The 19,378-nt window shown below is 36.4% G+C and overlaps 1 protein-coding gene across 1 annotated transcript; it reads left to right on the top strand.

The window, feature by feature from the left end:
* Positions 1–257: 257 nt before the first annotated feature.
* On the top strand, positions 258–4,218 carry LOC107740691 (sialic acid-binding Ig-like lectin 7). Its single transcript, XM_016553200.1, has 6 exons — positions 258–303; positions 742–1,107; positions 1,250–1,567; positions 1,648–1,932; positions 2,673–2,752; positions 3,874–4,218. Exons 1-6 carry the CDS (start codon positions 258–260, stop codon positions 4,216–4,218), a joined length of 1,440 nt encoding a protein of 479 aa, XP_016408686.1.
* Positions 4,219–19,378: the final 15,160 nt, after the last annotated feature.

Here is a 19,378-nt window from a genome sequence, read left to right on the forward strand (position 1 = left end):
ATAAAAATAAAACATTTCACGTGTATGCTATGTCTTAATACGTTGTACAAGCATGAAGACCAAGAAATACTGGCAGCAATTTATTAATGTAATTACTTTGCAAATTTGATTAAACCTTTTGTTTCTATCAATTTGCATTATTTGTGGGGCTTAATATGTGATTCTCATGAATCCTTTTTTAGTTATGTATGCATGTAAATACTTGCAAATGCAAATGTGTTTTTCTCCACAGGGACTGAGCATCTGTTAATGAAGAGATGGACACTGCAGAGAAAAGCATTCTTTTCTGTTTTCTCTTACAAGGTTTGATTTTCATTCCCTTCTTCTTCTTCTTCTTCTTCTTCTAGTAAAGTGTGACCTGTTCAGTGTGACTGAGAATGTAAATTAACTAGTTTAAGTGCTAAGCTACATTCAGTCTACATACATGAAACTATACTGAAACTTTTAATTCAGATAGCGACTGATACACAAAATGTTTTCTGAAGTTTGTGATCTCATTCAATATACACGATTTTACAGTTATTATTAAATACATTAATAGTACATTTGAGGTAAATTGCACTGTTGCTGTTGTTGTTCACCCCGTATAAAATGATGCTTTAATGCAATTAAATGGAAGATGAAAAAAAAAAACATTAATTTTGTTTATAACAGATCATAAATGTGTTGGTGTGTCTGAATGCTTCAGTGTTTATTTCTGCTTGTGTTTGAATGCTTTTCATCGTGTGTGTTGTACTGTAGCTGTTTGCTGTAGAGATTTCAACATCAGTCTGCCACAGAAGATCGAAGCTCTCAGTGGATCCTGTGTGATCATAAAGTGCAGATTTGAGATTCAGGTACAATATGACAAAGACCTCACTGAGAGAGCTACAGGACAGTGGTTCAAGAACGGGACTGATGTGAACAACAATCTAGTGTTTAATTCAAGCACATCAAGCCAGAACTCCTTGAAAGGGAAAATAACTGGAAAATTAAAAGACAAGAACTGTACCACTGTTTTTCATGACCTCAGATCAAATCACATTGGTCAATATTACTTCAGGATTGAGGGTGACGGTGGACTGAAATGGGCCTATTCAAAAACAAGTGTTTCAATTCATGTGATCGGTGAGTGACTTCATGACTGGAAAATATTATAAACTGTAAATTGTTCTAGTACAAGACAATCAAATCTCTTTCACAATCACTATCTGAAATGAAAATTTTACGACAGTAGTCTAAAAGACAACAACATTTCAATCCATGCCAGACTCTCCCCCCAAACCCACAGTGCAGCTGTATGTGGAGCAGAAGGAGGTGCAGGATCAGGAGGAGGTGTTGGAGGGGAGCTCTGTGAGTCTGCGCTGCTCTGCTGAGACTCTCTGCTCCTCTCCTCCACCAACTCTCACATGGAGCTCCACTCCCAGAATCCCCCTCAGTGAGAGCAGCAGACTACAGGAGCTCATCTCTGATCTGAACTTCACTGCTACTCACCGTCAGCACAGAGTCACTTTCACCTGCACTATAACCTACCAGCTACAGGACGAGAACAAAACAGCACAGGACAGCATCACATTACATGTTCAGTGTAGGATATTTGTGCCATCAGTTCTTTTCTCCTCCATAAGATGTCCATGTATCATATCATTCTCTCTTTCTCTTTTTCAGATGAGCCTAAAATCTCAAATTCCAGCTGTACTAGGACTGATGTAACTGTGTGTTTCTGTGAGGCTGATGGGAATCCCTCTCCTGAACTGGAGTGGCATCTGTCTGGACGTCCTGTCACTAACTCTTCAAACACGTTCATCAGTGAAGAGCGATTGAGCAGCACAGGCTTGAGGAGCTCCATCACTCTTCATCAGTCTCTCACACACACTTCCACTCTGCAGTGTGCCAGCAGAAACACTCATGGCAATGCAAGTCAACTCTTTCAGCTGCCTTCATCTGTTGCATGTGAGTTTCAGTTCTGTGATTCGTCCAATAGAAGAACATCTGTCAATAATTTATGAATGAATAGGAAGGCATCAAGGTACGTCCGAATCCAATGTTAGCTTCACTTGCTGTCTCCTGAGATGCCTTCATCTGATCAATTTTTAAAGGTAGCACAGATGTATCCTGTTTCACTGCCATAATATATGATATGAGAGCTAAAAAAATAAAAATGGCTCCTGAAAGTGGTTCTAGTTAGTGGTCTGTTTAAATGTAAAATGTTAAGGTTTTCAACCAACTGCTCCCAGGTAAAAAAAAGAAATACACTTAGTTGTACTAATATCGATGTACTTATATTTTTATTATGCTGAACTAAGTGCATAATAAATGTGTTATTTTGGAACAACTTGAAATATGTTAAGTGCTCTTTTTCAAATTTTTTCAAATTTTTTCTCAATTTTAAGCTAATTGCAGTATATTTTAATATATTTAGATTTGAATATATTTTAATATATTTAGATTTGTTCAAATGGAACAGGTCAGCAGCCTAAGCTTTGGGAAGCAAATGTTAACATAAGTAGGGATGCTAATGCTAATCTCTTTTTTTATTCTCATTCCCCTGCCATCATTGTTATTTTGATGTTTACGATATAAATAATGTATACGTGTATGTTTAAGATTATGCTATAACTCTCTAGCACTTGCTTAATTGAATCAGTGAATCATCAGTGGTTTTCCAAACACTCATTTATTTATTTTTTTAGGTTTGAATCTTTTCTCTGTGCTGATTGGAGTTGTTGTGGGTTTGGTGGTCGTGTTGTTGTGCGCCATTACATATATCTGTGTACGGTAGGTGCAAGACACATATGAGGTATCAAGAATGATGCATAGAAGAGCACTGTGAAACCAGTAAGAAAAACAGATTCAACATATTTGATCTGATGATTTCTTTGTACATCTTTTGTACATTTATAAATGTATATTTGTCAAGGGAACACATTCTCATCATAAAAGAGGTTTAGTCACTGTACATGTTTTTGAAAAATCAGTAGATAAAAAATTAGTATAATATAATGGACCATTAAGTCACATCTAAAAATGTATCCGTGTTGTTGCAGTACTAACATACTTTTAAACCAAGTGGCATTTAATTTAAGAAAGTATAATAGTATAGTACAATATTATAAAGTATAATAGTACAAGCTCGTTTATATATAATATAATAGTACAAGCAGTTTTACAAATTTATATTTTCCAAATAGAGGCTTGCATGGTTTTATACTATAGATATACTTTTCAAACTGAACACAAAGTATTTGACACATCATGTGGTTGTCATGTGTTACTGTGATGAACATCGCTGTGTTTTCTCTTCTACTGTACATTTTTATGAACTTGAGGGGAACCAACCTTACATTCACACCACTAATAACCACCTTGACACCATTTAGTGTCGTTGCAAAAAAATGAGAAGTTAGATCTGAGAAACCCTTCAGCATACAGTAAACAGTTTGTAGATGCCAGTTGTTTTGATCATTTGTATCTAATGCAATGATATTCATATGACTTAAATTCCAATCTTGTCTGATTTATTGATTTTGCTAACTGTGAAGCTCATTTAGAATATAAATTATGTTTAACGTTGGACTCATGCTTTTTTGTTTGTTTGTTTGTTTGTTTTAGAAAAGAAAATGGGAAACTTTCACAGACTACACAAGAAGGCGCTAAGAGAAGTGGTCAAAATACCAATGAAGTGAGTTACAACAGACACACGAAAACCCACAAATCCTGAATTCATAAAAACTACACATTCAGAAAAATGTAAAGTAAATAAATACACTTTTAAAAAAACAAAACAAAACAATGAAACTAGTACACAATAGTACACAACTAGTACACTGCTAAACAGTTTAAACAGACACACCCGAGCTTTCCAGCACTGATTTTACCCTGTCAATCCTTTAGGTCGTTCCACAGGAGAATCAAGACGGCCCTGTTTATGTTATGATGTCATCTGCTGGAGCCACCACAGCAAACCAAGAATCCATCATTTATTCCTCCTTTGACTTTAAACCACGAGAGGTCGGGAGCGTCTCCTCACTTCATGCTGACTACAGTATGGTCCAGGATTGTTCGGGAGGGTTGGCAAAGACTGAGAGCTCAATGGCAGAGTCTTCAAGAGCAAGAGAAGCACAGGTGATTGTGAGTGCAGATGTGCTTACTAAACAAACAGAGTCAAAGCAATCAGAGGAAGAGCTGTTTGCAGACTCCTCTGAGCTTTACGCAAAGGTTAAACATCGTAACCCATAACTTGAGTCTTTGCCATCCCTCTATTAGTTTTTTTTCCCCAGAATTGAATTTCTTAAACAAAAGAAAATGTTAACATTTAGCCTCATTATTGCTGACGCATCACATAGCTTTAGAGGTTACTGATGGGTTGTGAAATGTGTTGGTTAAAAAACAAACAAGCAAAATGATGACTGTTAGAGGCGGTGGAGAGCACAAGGATAAAAAGTGCACTATAAAAACTTGGAGTAGTTCTTACACTTAACTAATTTGGTTTGCCTTTACAGTATTTAAGTTTTTGTCGTGTATCATATCAATATTTTTCCATTCTTTGATGTTTTGGTATTATTTGAAATGCATTGGGGTTGCCATGAAAATTGGAATGTGATACTCGGAATGGAATGAGTAATAGCACTTCTGAATTAATGAGATTAATAAGATTTTCATTTGGCCCTTTTGAGGCTAAACTTGTGGCAACAAAGAATCTAAGAATTGGTAATAGCAACCTGTGTGTGTGTAGCAACCATATGTTTATGCTGTTTTATTTTCTTTCAGTTTTGTTCATTTATTTGTTAATAATTATACAATCATTTAATCTTTAAATGTATGTTTTTCAAGGAAAAAAAATCTTGTATTAGAAGAGGTGTATTTAAGTCATTGTATTTGTTTTTGAATAATTAAGAGTTATGGATTAAAATCAATCATGTAACAGACCCTTAGGTCACATGTAAAAATGTATGAATGTTGTTGGACTATAAAACAAACTTTCAAATCAAGTGGCATTTATTTTTTTACAGATATACTTATCAAACTGAACAAAAAGTATGCAGTTTTCATGTGTTGCTGTGATGAACAAAGCTGTGCCTACTCTTTTACTGTACATTTATGTGAACTTGAGGAGAACCAACTTTACATTCACAACACTAATACACTTCTGAATTAATGAGATTAATAAGATTTTCATTTGGCCCTTTTGAGGCTAAACTTGTGGCAACAAAGAATCTAAGAATTGGTAATAGCAACCTGTGTGTGTGTAGCAACCATATGTTTATGTTGTTTTATGTTCTTTCAGTTTTGTTCATTTATTTGTTAATAATTATACAATCATTTAATTTTTAAATGTATGTTTTTCAAGGAAAAAAAATCTTGTATTAGAAGAGGTGTATTTAAGTCAATGTATTTGTTTTTGAATAATTAAGAGTTATGGATTAAAATCAATCATGTAACAGACCCTTAGGTCACATGTAAAAATGTATGAATGTTGTTGGACTATAAAACAAACTTTCAAATCAAGTGGCATTTATTTTTTTACAGATATACTTATCAAACTGAACAAAAAGTATGCAGTTTTCATGTGTTGCTGTGATGAACAAAGCTGTGCCTACTCTTTTACTGTACATTTATGTGAACTTGAGGAGAACCAACTTTACATTCACAACACTAATAACCACCTTGACATCATTTGGTTATAAGTCATTGCAAAGAATAGAGAAGTTAGATCTGAGAAACCCTTAAGCATAACTAGTTTTTTAAATGCCACTTGTTTTGATTATTTGTATCTAATGCAATGATATTCATATCTGTGTCTTAAATGTCAATCCTGTCTGATTTGGTTCTGCCAGCTGTGGAAACTCATTCAGAAATTAAAATTAATTTTATTATAATTAAATTAGTAGTAGTAGTAGTATTTATTCATTAATTTTTTTCTTTCTTTTAAGAAAAGAGAATGGGAAAATTCCAGATTACACAATGTTATGGGACAATGTCATTTTCCATTTTGATTTGGTATAATAACATTAGAATAATGAGCTTGTGCTGTGTATGCGAAACAGAATAATATGAAATATCTGCTTTGAAACATACACAAGATTATTCAATAAACCATGCTCTTTTTCAAGTGTCACTTTGTCTCCTGATTCCTGCTATTTCACGACTCCTCTGTCTTCTTCTTTGGCTGATAGAGGACAGTTTTGGATACCAGACAAAATGCATTGCTAACTGGTTTTGGGTATCAAACAGAAAATGGTTATCACGGTCAGGAAAGATGAAATGACTGATTGGTTCAGATTCATCTTGGGCCACTGATGTGGTGAGAACGAAGTTGAAACCCCTCTCTGCTGGTGTCTTCCCCTCACCGGACTGCAACGAGGCAGAGTGAATTTGTTTGTTTTTTTAATCAAACTGTCTGTCTGTCAACTGTCTCCCAAATAAAAATGAGTGGGGAATGCAATTAAACTTTGGGACCATAGTTCAATACATGAAGCCTAATACATAGTTCAATAGTTCAATACATTTGTGCCTCTCTGTGATGGTACCACAAGGCGTCACTCACTTGTAGATCTCAGGCTTCTGGATGGGATGTAGATTCATAAGAGTGACTGGAAGTAGGAGGGAGCTGAGCTCGTGGCTGTTCTATTTGCAAGCATCAATGTCTTGAACTTGATGTGAGCTGCAATCAGTAGCCAGTGAAGGGAGATAAAGAGAGGTGTGACGTGGGCCCTTTTGGGCTCGTTGAAGACCAGTCATGCTGCTGCATTCTGAATCATTTGTAGAGGTTTGATTGCACATGATGGAAGTCCAGCTAGAAGAGCATTGCAGTAGTCCAGCCTAGAAATGACAAGGGCCTGGACAAGAATTTGTTCAGTATGTTCCATTAGGAAGGGCCTGATCTTTCTGATGTTGTGCAATGCAAACCTGCATGATCGAGTGGTTTTTGCAATGTGGTCTTTGAAAGTCAGCTGGTCAACAAAGATTACACCAAGATTTCTGAACGAACTTGTTGGGCTAATTGTTGATTAACCTAGCTGGATGGTGAAATCATGCTGTAGAGTCGGAGTGGCAGGGAAGACGAGAAGCTCAGTCTTTGCCAGGTTGAGCTGTAGATGATGTTTTTTCATCCATGCCGAGATGTCCTCCAGGCAGCCTGAGATCCGTGCATCTACTGTTGGATCATCTGGTTGAAATGAAAGATAGAGCTGTGTGTCATCAGCATAGCAATGGTAGGAGAGAAACCATGTGCCTGTATGATGGGTCCCAGTGATGTGTTAGTGATAGTGATAGTGTATATGGAAAAGAGGAGGGGTCCAAGAACTGATCCTTGAGGAACCCCAGTGACCAGTTGAGATAGGATTCAAACCAGTGAAGTGGAATCCCTGTGAATGCCCATTGATGAGAGTATGGACAGGAGGATCTGGTGATTCACAGTGTCAAAAGCGGCAGATAGATCCAGCAGAATGAGAACTGATGATTTTGAATCAGCTTTCGGAATCTGCAAGGCTTCAGTGACTGACAGTAATGCATTCTAAGCTGAATGGCCACTTCTGAAACCTGACATTTGTGCTTTTTTCAATTTCTAATAAACATATTAATGTAGGTTTTTAAGCAGTGGGGTTTACCCGAGCCTGCTTGAATGTGATGGGGAAAATGGCTGTGAGAAGAGATGTGGTCATGATATGTGTTATCTGTAAAACAAGTTCTGTAGTGTCATCAAATATAATTTATCTGTGTACGAAATCATACTAATTTGTTACATTAGAGCAACATTTGGACCCAGTTCAGTGTTTCATGTTTTAACAGGCTATAAACGCACCAAACAACACAAAACCCTCAGCAAAGTATGGAGAAATAAGACAATACACTTTCAGAGCACAGTCACACACACACAAACAACTCTTCTGTTTCTTCTCTGCATTTCTCCTCCCAATGTAAGAATTATATATATATATATGTGTGTGTGTGTGTGTGCCCCCTTAAATTTTTCCAGCCAACTTACATGTCAACAATTCTGTGTTTTTCTGTCAATATGGGGTGCTGTGTGTACATTAATGAGGAAAAAAAATTAACAAATGATTTTAGCAAATGGCTGCAATATAACAAAGAGTGAAAAATTTAAGGGGGTCTGAATACTTTCCGTACCCACTGTATATATATATATGTGTGTGTGTGTGTGTGTGTGTACAGCCAACTTACATTTGTCCCACAACAGTTTTCTGGCATCCCTCTTCCACCCCAACTCCTCACTCCTATTCACCAACTTGAGATATAGGGGAGTTCTTTAGGTTCAGGCTAAATTCCGAGCTCTGAGCCCTCTCCTCGGACAGCACGCCTAATATGCATACTATTTGCTCAATCTGATTATGTAAGTAAGAACTCATGGGGGAAAAATAGTAAAATAGAAAATGGCAGAAATTGGCCAAGTTTACGTCATTTCTTTCAACTCTAAAACAGAAAACAATGCATTGTGCAATTCAAAATACAGGTAAAACAAATGTGAAAAATCAATACAGAAATTATTTCATATTAGAGTGTAGCTTGCTTCCTAATCTAGTTGTCTAATAAACCTGGCATTGTATATTACAAATATTGTTAAGCATTGTCCTCGTCAATTTATTTAAAAATTAAGTTAATCAGTTCCAGGAATTATTGATTTTAAAGAGGTTGGGTAGCAATCCTTTAATGACACTTCAAAAATCACAAAAACATAAATCGAAAAGCTTAATCAGTTAAACAGCAAAGAAAAGTAACAAGAAAGGAAAAACAAGCTTAAATTTTAATTGTTTGTTTATAGTGATAGTTGAGCTCTTCTGTTGGACATTTAAACACATCTTCTAATGGATCCATCACTACAGATGACAGCTTCACCAGATCGAAAGTCAGATGCTTGTAGCCATTGGGACAGACATTTTTTAAACCTATAAAGATGCTTGTAGCCATTGCATCTGACTTTGCACTGATTAACATCTTTTTAGAGACAAAACCTGCAAAACCTTATTCTTCTTAAATTCCATATAACAAGAATAAGCATAAGTTGTTTCTAATTTTTACACAAAAGCTGATATGGCAATTCTAACACCAACATTACAATTATTATTAATGTATCATTAAGCCATCAAGCCAACCTTCTCTTATGTCAATGGATTCAGTGGTCAGTGCGATTCTCCTGTTCTCACACTACAGGCGCCACCACAATGTTAATGGAAATGCTATTGCATGATAATGAGCTTATGTAGCTGCACTCCGTTTCCTGATTCTGTAAGGGTAACACTTGATATGTGGATGGGGATTTTGGGCATACAATTTATTTACAAGAATCTGTGCTCATTTTCAGGTACATTGATCACATTTTGCTTGTCTCCATGTGTGTGCCCTGTATGTCCACATGCCATGGTCTTGATTTCATTGGATTTTTTCCCCCTCATTGAGTGAGGAATTATATATCACTTTATCATCGTCATTGCAACTTTATGAAAGCATCACCATCTTAACACTGACTTTTTGCCATGTGTTGATTCTTCTCTGAATGTCATGTTGTCCTTGATTTTGTTGTTAGAAAAGCACAAGTTCACTCAATCTTCCATCTTGCATTTTTCCATTTTTACACCAACACTACCCACATAATCATGAAAATTGCTCAATAATCATTGTCTGCCAATGCATGGCAAATGGGGTCAAACTTTAAAAAAAAAGTTGTATCTTTTAATTTATTTTCAAAACAGATATACAGCACAAGTAATTGTGTTATGTTCCATTTTTGTTCTGAGTTGTGAGGTTGCCTCATGCCTGATTTTTTATTTTAAAATAAGTAATTGATGAGAACAAAAAAATGAAAGTGAAAACACTACAAAGCAATCACATTATTACAAGTAAACAGATAATATATTTGACATGGTTTAGTTTATATAGATTTCTTTAAAAAATATATATATAAATAAACAAAAAGACACTCAATTAATTTAGTTGGCCTTACAGTAAGGCCCCAACACACTACCCAAAGTTGCTACATCAGCCTTGGACAGATTCTCAACAACCTGGTCAAAGGTATCTGTCTCCTCAACAGTCACACTTTGTGTGGAACAAGATGACAAGGTTGGATTACAATCAAACACAAAAGATACCATCTGAAACATCAGTTTCTTCATTATAGTGTTCGGTAATACGCTTGAAGTGAAATATGCTAAAGTACGACAAAGAAAGGAAACTACATACCAGACCACGCCCATTGTTCCATGCAGGCTTTTTTGATACAGCAGATACTGTTTTCTCATGTCTCTTAAATGATATCAAACAAGCTTGGTAGCCTTCTGGAATGGTGGTCATTGGTTGGGTTAGGCTTAACATTCAGATAACCCAAATAGGTGCAAATGAAAGCTTATATAAATAAATATTAGGGTAAAGGCTAACTATAATATTACTTAAAAAGTAATGTTAAAACGTTGTTTGCAGGTTTAAAATACATTTAGATTAACATTTTTAATATGGACTCAGACTATCTGTGTATGTTTGTTTTTCTGTGTTTGTGCATTGGTTTAAGGGCGTGGAGTGGTTAAGTGCTGTGTAAGAGGTGTCTTCAGCAGCTTCATAGATGTGATGGTCTCAGCTGTTTGGAAGATCAGGAAGGGTGTGACCTGGTTTCTCTTCGACTGATTGAAGAGTAGATGTGACAGCTAGTGTAACCCCTTCTGGTTCTCGTGTTCGTTTCTCCCGGAAAAGATCACACACAGGCAGTTTATTGAGTTCATCCATGTATCGTGTTTACTGGAGAGACTGAAGATACATGAGAAAACACCAGACAGACATGAATTGTTGCTCATCCGGTCACAAAACTGCCATTCACCTCAACAGCTCGACTGGAACTGACTACTTAACAATCAATAAATGACTTTTACATGATTATGAACTCTCTCTTTTTTATGCGTTTGTGAACACAGCATTACACCCTGAAGCAGACAGATGCTGGGTTATTTTTTGTGGGTGGGGTGAGCAATGAGAATGAAGTCTTCCTTTTCTTGGGGACCAGTTTTGGGAAATTAACCTCATGACCTTGTCATTGCACCATGCTCTACCAGTTAGGCTTCAGGAACAAGTTTAATATGTTTTTTTATTTGGAAAAACACTTCGAGTAATGAAGGCCTTGCATAGTGGAACTTGTATAGTAATGATAGACATGGGGTGATGTGATCATATAAGAACTCTAGCAGCATTCTGGATCAGCTGTAGATTGTTTATGAAGGATGCATGACAATCTTAAAACTGGAATACACTACACAAGTTTTGCACAGACTTTCGTCTCTTTTGGTAGCCCGTACGAGTCAATGCTAGTTGCCGAAAATCAGATCCATTCTGCACATTTTGGCCTTTTGAAGTTGACAGTTTTCACAGAAAACCACATAGTTTATAATGGACACAGACTCTGATTTTTTTTATTTCATACTTTGATTTCATCCAATCGGAGGGTATCAGACCTGTTTATTATTTTGAACCAAATGTAGAACTGTTAGAACACATTGTTTTCTGTTGTTTAGTGTATTCAGTTTTTCTCTGTAACCATTAGCAAAGGCAACAATTGCACAGTATGATGCCTATTGTTTTAAATCTGTTCATAATTAATAGGCGCATAGTGTATTCCAACCTTTAGATATAAATTATGCTAGAAAAAATATAATAATGAGTATACTCTTCACTCTCAGAAAAAAAGGTACAAAAGCTGTCACTGGGGCAGTACCTTTTCAAAAGGTACACTTTTTTACCTTTTAGGTATAATATGCACACTTTAGGTACTAATATGTACCTTGTTGAGTTTATTGACCGAGGGAAATCCATGAAACATCTAATGCACATCCCTAATTCTCATCAAAAGCTGCAATTCAGTTGCCCTTACCTCTGAGATCAGGAAATGTGGTCAAAAGATCTGGAATCCTCCCCGCTGTCCGAGTCTGCTCAGCTGAGTTCGGGCTTCCTGAGGCTCAAAGGAAGTCTTTCAGTTTCAGAATAATAGGTTACCCATAAATAAATTACTCAGAGTCCTTTTTAAATAAAGTTTTAACGCATCACCATTTGTATGGTTTCGCTTTATTAATATACAATAACTCATAAGTAATAAAATGAAAGTAACAGCGAGTAAGTCTTCACCATCGGAGTGCAGCAGCGTCTGAAGCTCTTCTTGGCATTTTATAGCCTTGCATAAAATTTACATTAACTTCCTCAAAATCATCCTTGCATTCTTCCTTATTTGGTAGTCTCCTTGCATACATACACAGACAGGGTACATAACAATAAAAGCAAAGCCTATTAACTTACTGTAGGCTTTATTGAGTTGCTCAAGTCAATCTACACAGGAACTACTTAAAACCACTAACCACTAGATCAATGTTTCTCCTGCTCCTGACCCCTGAATCCTGATTCATTCACCAGATGAAGAGATATACCATGCAACACAATGATTAAACAGAATAACAGCGCAGCCTTGTGGTGGCACACAATTTAACAGCTTCTTGATTGTCTGTCCACTCACAGACACAAATTAAATGATATAATATTTGCGTAAAATAATATTTATATTTATAGTTTAATTTAATATGCATAATTTCTCTTTTTTTTATTCATTTTTATTCAATTTTTGTTAAATTTTACTATATTTTCTAGCAAGCTTTTAAGATTACTTTTAAAATAATTTTATGGACTCAATATACATTTAAGGCGGGACACTGCAGGTGAATAGGGTAAAAAAACAACAACAACTAATAGTTATGGCCTTACTTACCCAGCTGATTGATTACATTAATAATTGCAAACATTTTTTGTATTACAAGTTTTCTAAAATGTTAGGTTTAAATATGCAAATGAGTCATTATTTAATGAAATATCCACTAATTTGCATATATTTCTAGTACAAAAATCTAAACACTGGATGAAGTCAGTTTCAAAATAGGTGCATGAAAAAACAGTGTTTTTGCCTGCAGTGTCTCCCCTTAAGCAAGAAAATGCCTTTATTGTTTGCACATTACACAACAAAACAGAATTGTTAAAATAATGAAACTCAAGCAGTACGTTTTTATTTGTAAGGACAGAGCCACAAAAAAAAGCCTTTGTCAAGAAACATTTGTGTTGCTTAATATTTGTGAAAATGTCTTTTTAAAGAAGTCTGTTGTCATATTTCTTCTATTTAATGTATTCTCTTCTTTATTAAAAATCGTTGAGACTCCAAAATTTGACTTACTTACTTAATCCTCTTCGCCCCTTGTGAGACATAAAGCCGCAACAAACTTTTGAACTGTAGTATACACTCTTAAAAATAAAGGTGCTTCAAAAGGTTCTTCGAACGATGCCATAGAAGAACCATTTTTGGTTTCACAAAGAACCATTCAGTCAAAGGTTCTTTAAAGAACCATCTCTTTCTTACCTTTTTGTAATCTGAAGAACCTTCTTTCGCCACAAAGAACCTTTTGTCAAACAGAGAGGTTCTTCCAATGTTAAAGGTTCTTTATGGAACCATTTAGACAAAAAGGTTCTTCTATGGCATCGTGAAGCACCTTTATTTTTAAGAGTGTAGGCTATATGAATCTAACATTTGCCAGAGTAATTGGTGAAAAGTTTCACAGTGTTCAGAACTGTTTTATTCCGTTACATACGGTGCATAAATTAACAGGTTTGCGATCTGCCTCTCCTTGGTAAAGTCTTAGAATGTTAATGTCTCTTACAGTATAAACATGATAAAATGTATTCTAATCATGACTCTACAATTTTTTTTCATGATGTTATTGAGGAGAATAAGCAGAAGAGGTGTAATAAGCTGTAAGACCTGATTTAAGACAAATTGCAGTATTGTGAGGATCTAAACTGAGTTAAGAAAATTCAGCAGAGGGTCTGCCAGTGTGGACAGGTGTGCCATGAAGCTTTTGGGAACAGGTGAGTAATTTTTTGATGCTCTTTTCGGTTAGAAACCTTTCTCATACTCAACTTTTCTTAATCAGCTAATCACTGTGATAGCTTGTGCTGACATTCTGCCAACAAAAATGTTAAACTGAATCTCCATGCTAGAAATATTGGATCCAGTTTGTCAAATCCCATCAGATGATATACTGTAGGTTTTGCTTCCGGTTCCTGTCTGCCGTGCTTTTGAGTGGTTTCGATTGTAGCTCCGTGTAGCTTTGATTTTCTGTTGGAATCCTACTATCACTCTCTGTTATCTGCTTAAATATAACTTAATTCTCACCATATTTCTGATATTATCTATCAAACTAATTTGACATCATTCACTTTTAATCTAAACCGCTAGCGCAGTGCGTTAGCATTCTGTTAGCCTGTTAGCTTGCCTTTCGTGTTTCCCACCGTCTCTTTTCTCTCTCGCTCTGTTTTTCATCGAACAACTGCGTTAAGTCTCCTTACCTGCACATGTGACAACGATGAGAGAAATTGAAAATATTTGTGATCTACACTACCCAAGTTTTGGGGTTGTTAAGGTTTTAAAATGTTTTTGAATGACTAATACTGAAGCTGCATTTATTTGAACAAAATACTGTAAAAACAGTATTGTGAAAAGTTACCATTTAAAATGTGAATGATTACAGCAATTAGAATTCTTGTTGTCGTTCTTGTGTGTTTTAGAGTCGGAGTCTCTCCATGAAATCCCGCTGGCACACATTGACAAGGGATTATTGTCTGTCCCAACAGCCTCAATCATATGACCTTTGATCTGGGGAGGCTGTGTGCCATCTGACGGATCCATCAGAAGATGTATTACAGAGAAACTCATTGAAAAAAAGTTGTGCAGAAACGATTTTCAATCAGAAATCACCAGAAGTTTCACAAACCAAAGAAACGGCAAGTAATTGAATTATAACTTACATTTTGAAGTAGAAAAACTGAAATAGTATTTTCTTGTCAAGTGTGCGCCAATAATCAGCTTTATTAACTTAAATTCTTTTACAGTGACCTATTCAGAAATTTGAAAGTTATTTTTTTCCTTTTGTGTCGTTGCTGTTTAGTCACTAAAACCTGATTTTGCTTGTCAAGTGTGACAGATTAATCTAAAGTTTAATAGTATAAAGTTTTATGTCAATAAAGGTTAGAAGAAATGGTGCAAATGAGTTGGACTTTTCTTAATCAGCTGATCACTGAAATAAATACATTTTTAAAAATAATTGATGTACATTAAGTGCTAACTTCAATTTGTCAATTTAACTGTTTGCAGAACACTTACTAAGGTAACCTAGAAAAGTTTGAGTTGGCCGTTTGAGCAGGGTCTATGTGGATTAATCTGTGTATAATCTAAGATTTGGGAAACTGCAACCAAGCTACTTTAAGCTTTTTATGCCCATTAGGTGTCAATGAAACACTGTGCTTTGTGATTGGATGAGTGATGCAGCTGGAGATGACATGAATGGTTGCCAGGCAATCAATCACTTCTCCATGTTAGAGATGCGCAGAAGTCACACGCACATACTGAAGGTGGGAAGGTGCTAATTACTTGAAACTCTGTGTGCAAAGGCTCTGATCAGAGCTCCGACTGAGGCAGCTCATTATAAAGGCCTGTGCACCAAACTGCGTGGATTTGCTTATGTTGTGAAGTGTTGGGAATGACATGGGGATCCATTTAAATTACTGTGGGATCTCTATAAGCAAAGTTTCATGGTGTATTTCTGTATTGCTGTGTGGGTTTCATGAGAGAAACTGTTTTTAATGACAAGTGAGCACACCACAATAATATGTTTGTGTGTATGCAATACCACAGAAATGCTACATTGATGGCACTTAACAGAGCAAACCAGCTGAAGGGAGAAATTGTGAACATCCTATGATGTTCTTAAGCATTCCGATGCATAAACAGATTGCACAAGGTATGTGCATGAGGAAATGGCATCAATCAATCACTGACTGTTAGTACACAGCAATTTATGGTAAAATTACCATGGCAACGCAGCAATGCGGCTGGATGAATTTAACAGAAGAACAGCGTAGCCTTGTGGTGATACATAATTTAACACCTTCTTGATTCATGACAATTTGTGGCCACTCTCAGAAACAGATCAAACTTGGGTAAAATCTAATTTCTAGTTAGAAAGGTAGAAATATTATTTATTTTTAACATTTGTTATCTTTTGAGCTTAAGCATGTGCATTTGTGAATAGACAGCAATGACTTAACACAGTTACTCATTTTAGCAGTGTTACATTTATTAGGCTGAATTGACAAATGTGTGCCCTCTTCAAAACTTCTAATGGCCCTTACCTGGTGTTTTCAAGTTTTTAGATTTTAGTCAAGATGAGCTGCAGTCAATGTGACTTTTAAAATTATTTCATAAAATTACACGTAAACGCAAGAAAATACAACATATAGTAGCCTACATATTAAAATACAAGAGTATATATCCTACATTAAATAAGAGTTGATAAAAAAAAATCTAACTTCATTGTTTAGTAGTCTAAATTCAGAGAAATAGGCTAGAAGACAAATATTTATACTGAAATCTTAAACCAAAACAGATGAGGAGCATGACATGTTCCGAAAGCTTTATTTTTGTGCTTTTGTTTTTAATGTAAAGAAATGACAGAAAGCACCGCATTAATAAATAAAACAACCACAACAAACAAACAACAAATAAATAAATAACGAGAAAAGGCGCAGTGGCGGAAGTGCTGCGATGTCGTCAGTTTTCGCGCGGCGTGAGCCAAGTAAATCATTGTGGAGAGAGTCACCTGGAGATTCTGTGGTCCAAAAAAACAGCTTACTCTAGCTTTTCACCCCCCACACGCAAATATATTATTCCGAATTTTTAGTAAACAGCATGAATACGTATTATATGACGCGAAGTACCAACGAATAAAGTAAAAGCTGTCTCGAGATGTGACAACGCTGAAAGAGTTCACCTTAATCAAACCCGCGTTGTTTTGGAGACAACAGCGCCACGCGGTGGTTACGGGAGCCGTTACAGCGGCGAGGCGCGGTTGTTTGTCCGGGGTTTGGCTCGTGAGAGCGGGTGGCTCGCGCTGACAGGTCCGCGAGAGGGACGGGCAGGAGTGACAGCCGCTGTCGGATGTCTGGGCGGACTACCACCTCCCGGAGAGAGTCACTGGCCATTCGCAGCTCGACTCCATTTACAGCATCTCCGCTTTTAATTCATCCTCCGTTGCCTAGAGCTGCTTCTGGAGCAGGTGAGGCTGCTTTTGTGGAATTCGCTGCCTGTCTGAAAGGTGACGATGCCAAATAACGGGACTTGCAGACTTGCGGACAGATTGTAAATCCCTGGAAAGGTAGGCTACGTATTGCTCCTCTCATCTTATAAACTTATCATTGAAATTAAGTGCACCGCAGTGAATAGATAGCCTACTTTAACGTGAATGTCGTATTTCAACTGTTGCCAGTGATGCACGAGGCTTCACCAGGCATTAAAATAGAATAAAAGGTGCATAGACTTGGTTTTAAAAGTGTTAAATATTTAGGGAACTCGCACTGGTCTTTTTGCTTAAATAGTTAAATTGCTTACTGTTGATAAAGTGTTGCTCATTGTTACCCACGCGCATGAAGGATGCTGAGGGATGCAAATCATGCAACAAAACATGCTCTGAGGCTCCAGCGTAACATGCAGAAAGCATTTAGTCTCATCAGTTAGATTTGGTCTAATGTGCTGCATATTTTACATCAAATGCAAGCAGAAACGTTAATTTAGGACTTAACGCAGGATTTTTTTCTTGCGATGCATAAATCAGAGTAGCCTACTAGTCCTTATGTGCGGTACAGCCCCCTGGGCAACAATTTACATTACATATGTTATAATGTATTATGTGTAGAAGTAGTATTTTTCAACGCCAAAGCATTCACTGCATGTACTATTTAATGCTAAAGTGTGTGTAAATACATAATTGTTTGATTTCAGTTTTCTGAAGTAGCCTACTTTCCGAAGTACATATTGAAGTCTTGATATAACATCACAAAAAAAAACTCCATGTAATTGTTACATGTATGAATATAATGAATTACGAGGAGAGACAGAATTTTTAACACTTGTATCAAGTATAATTTTTTTTTTTTTTGCCAAAGTAGTAGTATGATCAATTGATTTTCTTTTTTTGCATTAAAATATATTTAAATTAACATCACAAAAACCTCCATTTAAGTATACAAAATGATAGGAATTCCATTGAAATAGCTGTAGATGGAGTATGTCGTATTAGAACACATTTACCTAATTACAATTTAACACAATGAACACTGTAATGACCAAATCCTGCATGCGTGTCACAGGTTTGATAATTTTGGCTGCTAAAAAAAAGCCCTGGGCATTATAATGAATGATCCGTGTCATCCTATCTGTAGTTTACGAATGGATTACGATTAAGGGGCTTATTTTTGACAGATATCATCCATGTAGTGAATGCTAGCAAATTACACGCATTTCTGCTAATTGCCTTTTGCTCATTTCTTAATCATCTCCTGATTTCACGGTCATGAAAGACAAGACACTTGATGTTTCTCTACATGATTGTGTTATTTACACGCATGTTTGGTCCCAATCCAGTTCCTCTTCCCAAAGCATCCTGAATCCTGCACTACAGTAAATGAACTCGAGTGCTGAATGGCTCACGGGAGAATCGCTGTAATCCAGGCTTGCTGAAAGGAACCATGTAAAGACAGATGAATCAGTTCTCTGGGCGGATGGAGAGTTAATGAGATTTTCTCACACTTGTCACCACATGGTTTCTAATTTGAGCCGGTGGCCACTTTCTCTAGCGGTGCAGTGGACCCTGAAGGACTCCTCTCTTATCCTCTTCTCCACTCTCAGATCATCCTTCAATCTCCTCCAGCTTTTCTCCTCCCATCTCCATCTGCAGTTCTTCTTTTTCACACTCTGCGTTTCGTCTGGCCATTGTTTACGCTTAATTTTACATGTTTTACCTCAGCATAAAGCTTTCAGCTTAAAGGAACATTTCAGCCAGAAATGAAAATTTGCTCACCCTCAGGCCATCCAGGATGTAGTAGAGTTTGTTACTTCATCTGAACAAATTAGGAAAAATTTTGCATTTCATGACTTGTTCACCAATGGATCCTCTGCAGTGAATGGGTGCCGTCAGAATGAGAGTCCAAACTACTGATAAAAACATCACAATAATCCTCATGTAATCCACATGACTCCAGTGTATCAGTTAACAGCTTCTGAAGTAAAAAGCTGCATGTTTGCAAGAAACAAATCTATCATTATGGCATTTTAACTTTAAATTGATGCTTCTGCCCAAAACATGAGTCTGTAATACATAATAATGCTTCCTCCAGTGAAAAAGTCCATCCTTTATTGTCCTCTCACATCAAAATCCAGCAACATATTTGTTTAGAACTGTTTTGGACTGTTTTTGCTTATAAACAGTCCTTATCATCTGTTTGGACTCTCATTCTGATGGCACCCATTCACTGC

This window comes from Sinocyclocheilus rhinocerous, unplaced genomic scaffold, assembly GCF_001515625.1.
Source record: "Sinocyclocheilus rhinocerous isolate Xijiao unplaced genomic scaffold, SAMN03320098_v1.1 scaffold2271, whole genome shotgun sequence".
Lineage (NCBI taxonomy): Eukaryota > Metazoa > Chordata > Actinopteri > Cypriniformes > Cyprinidae > Sinocyclocheilus > Sinocyclocheilus rhinocerous.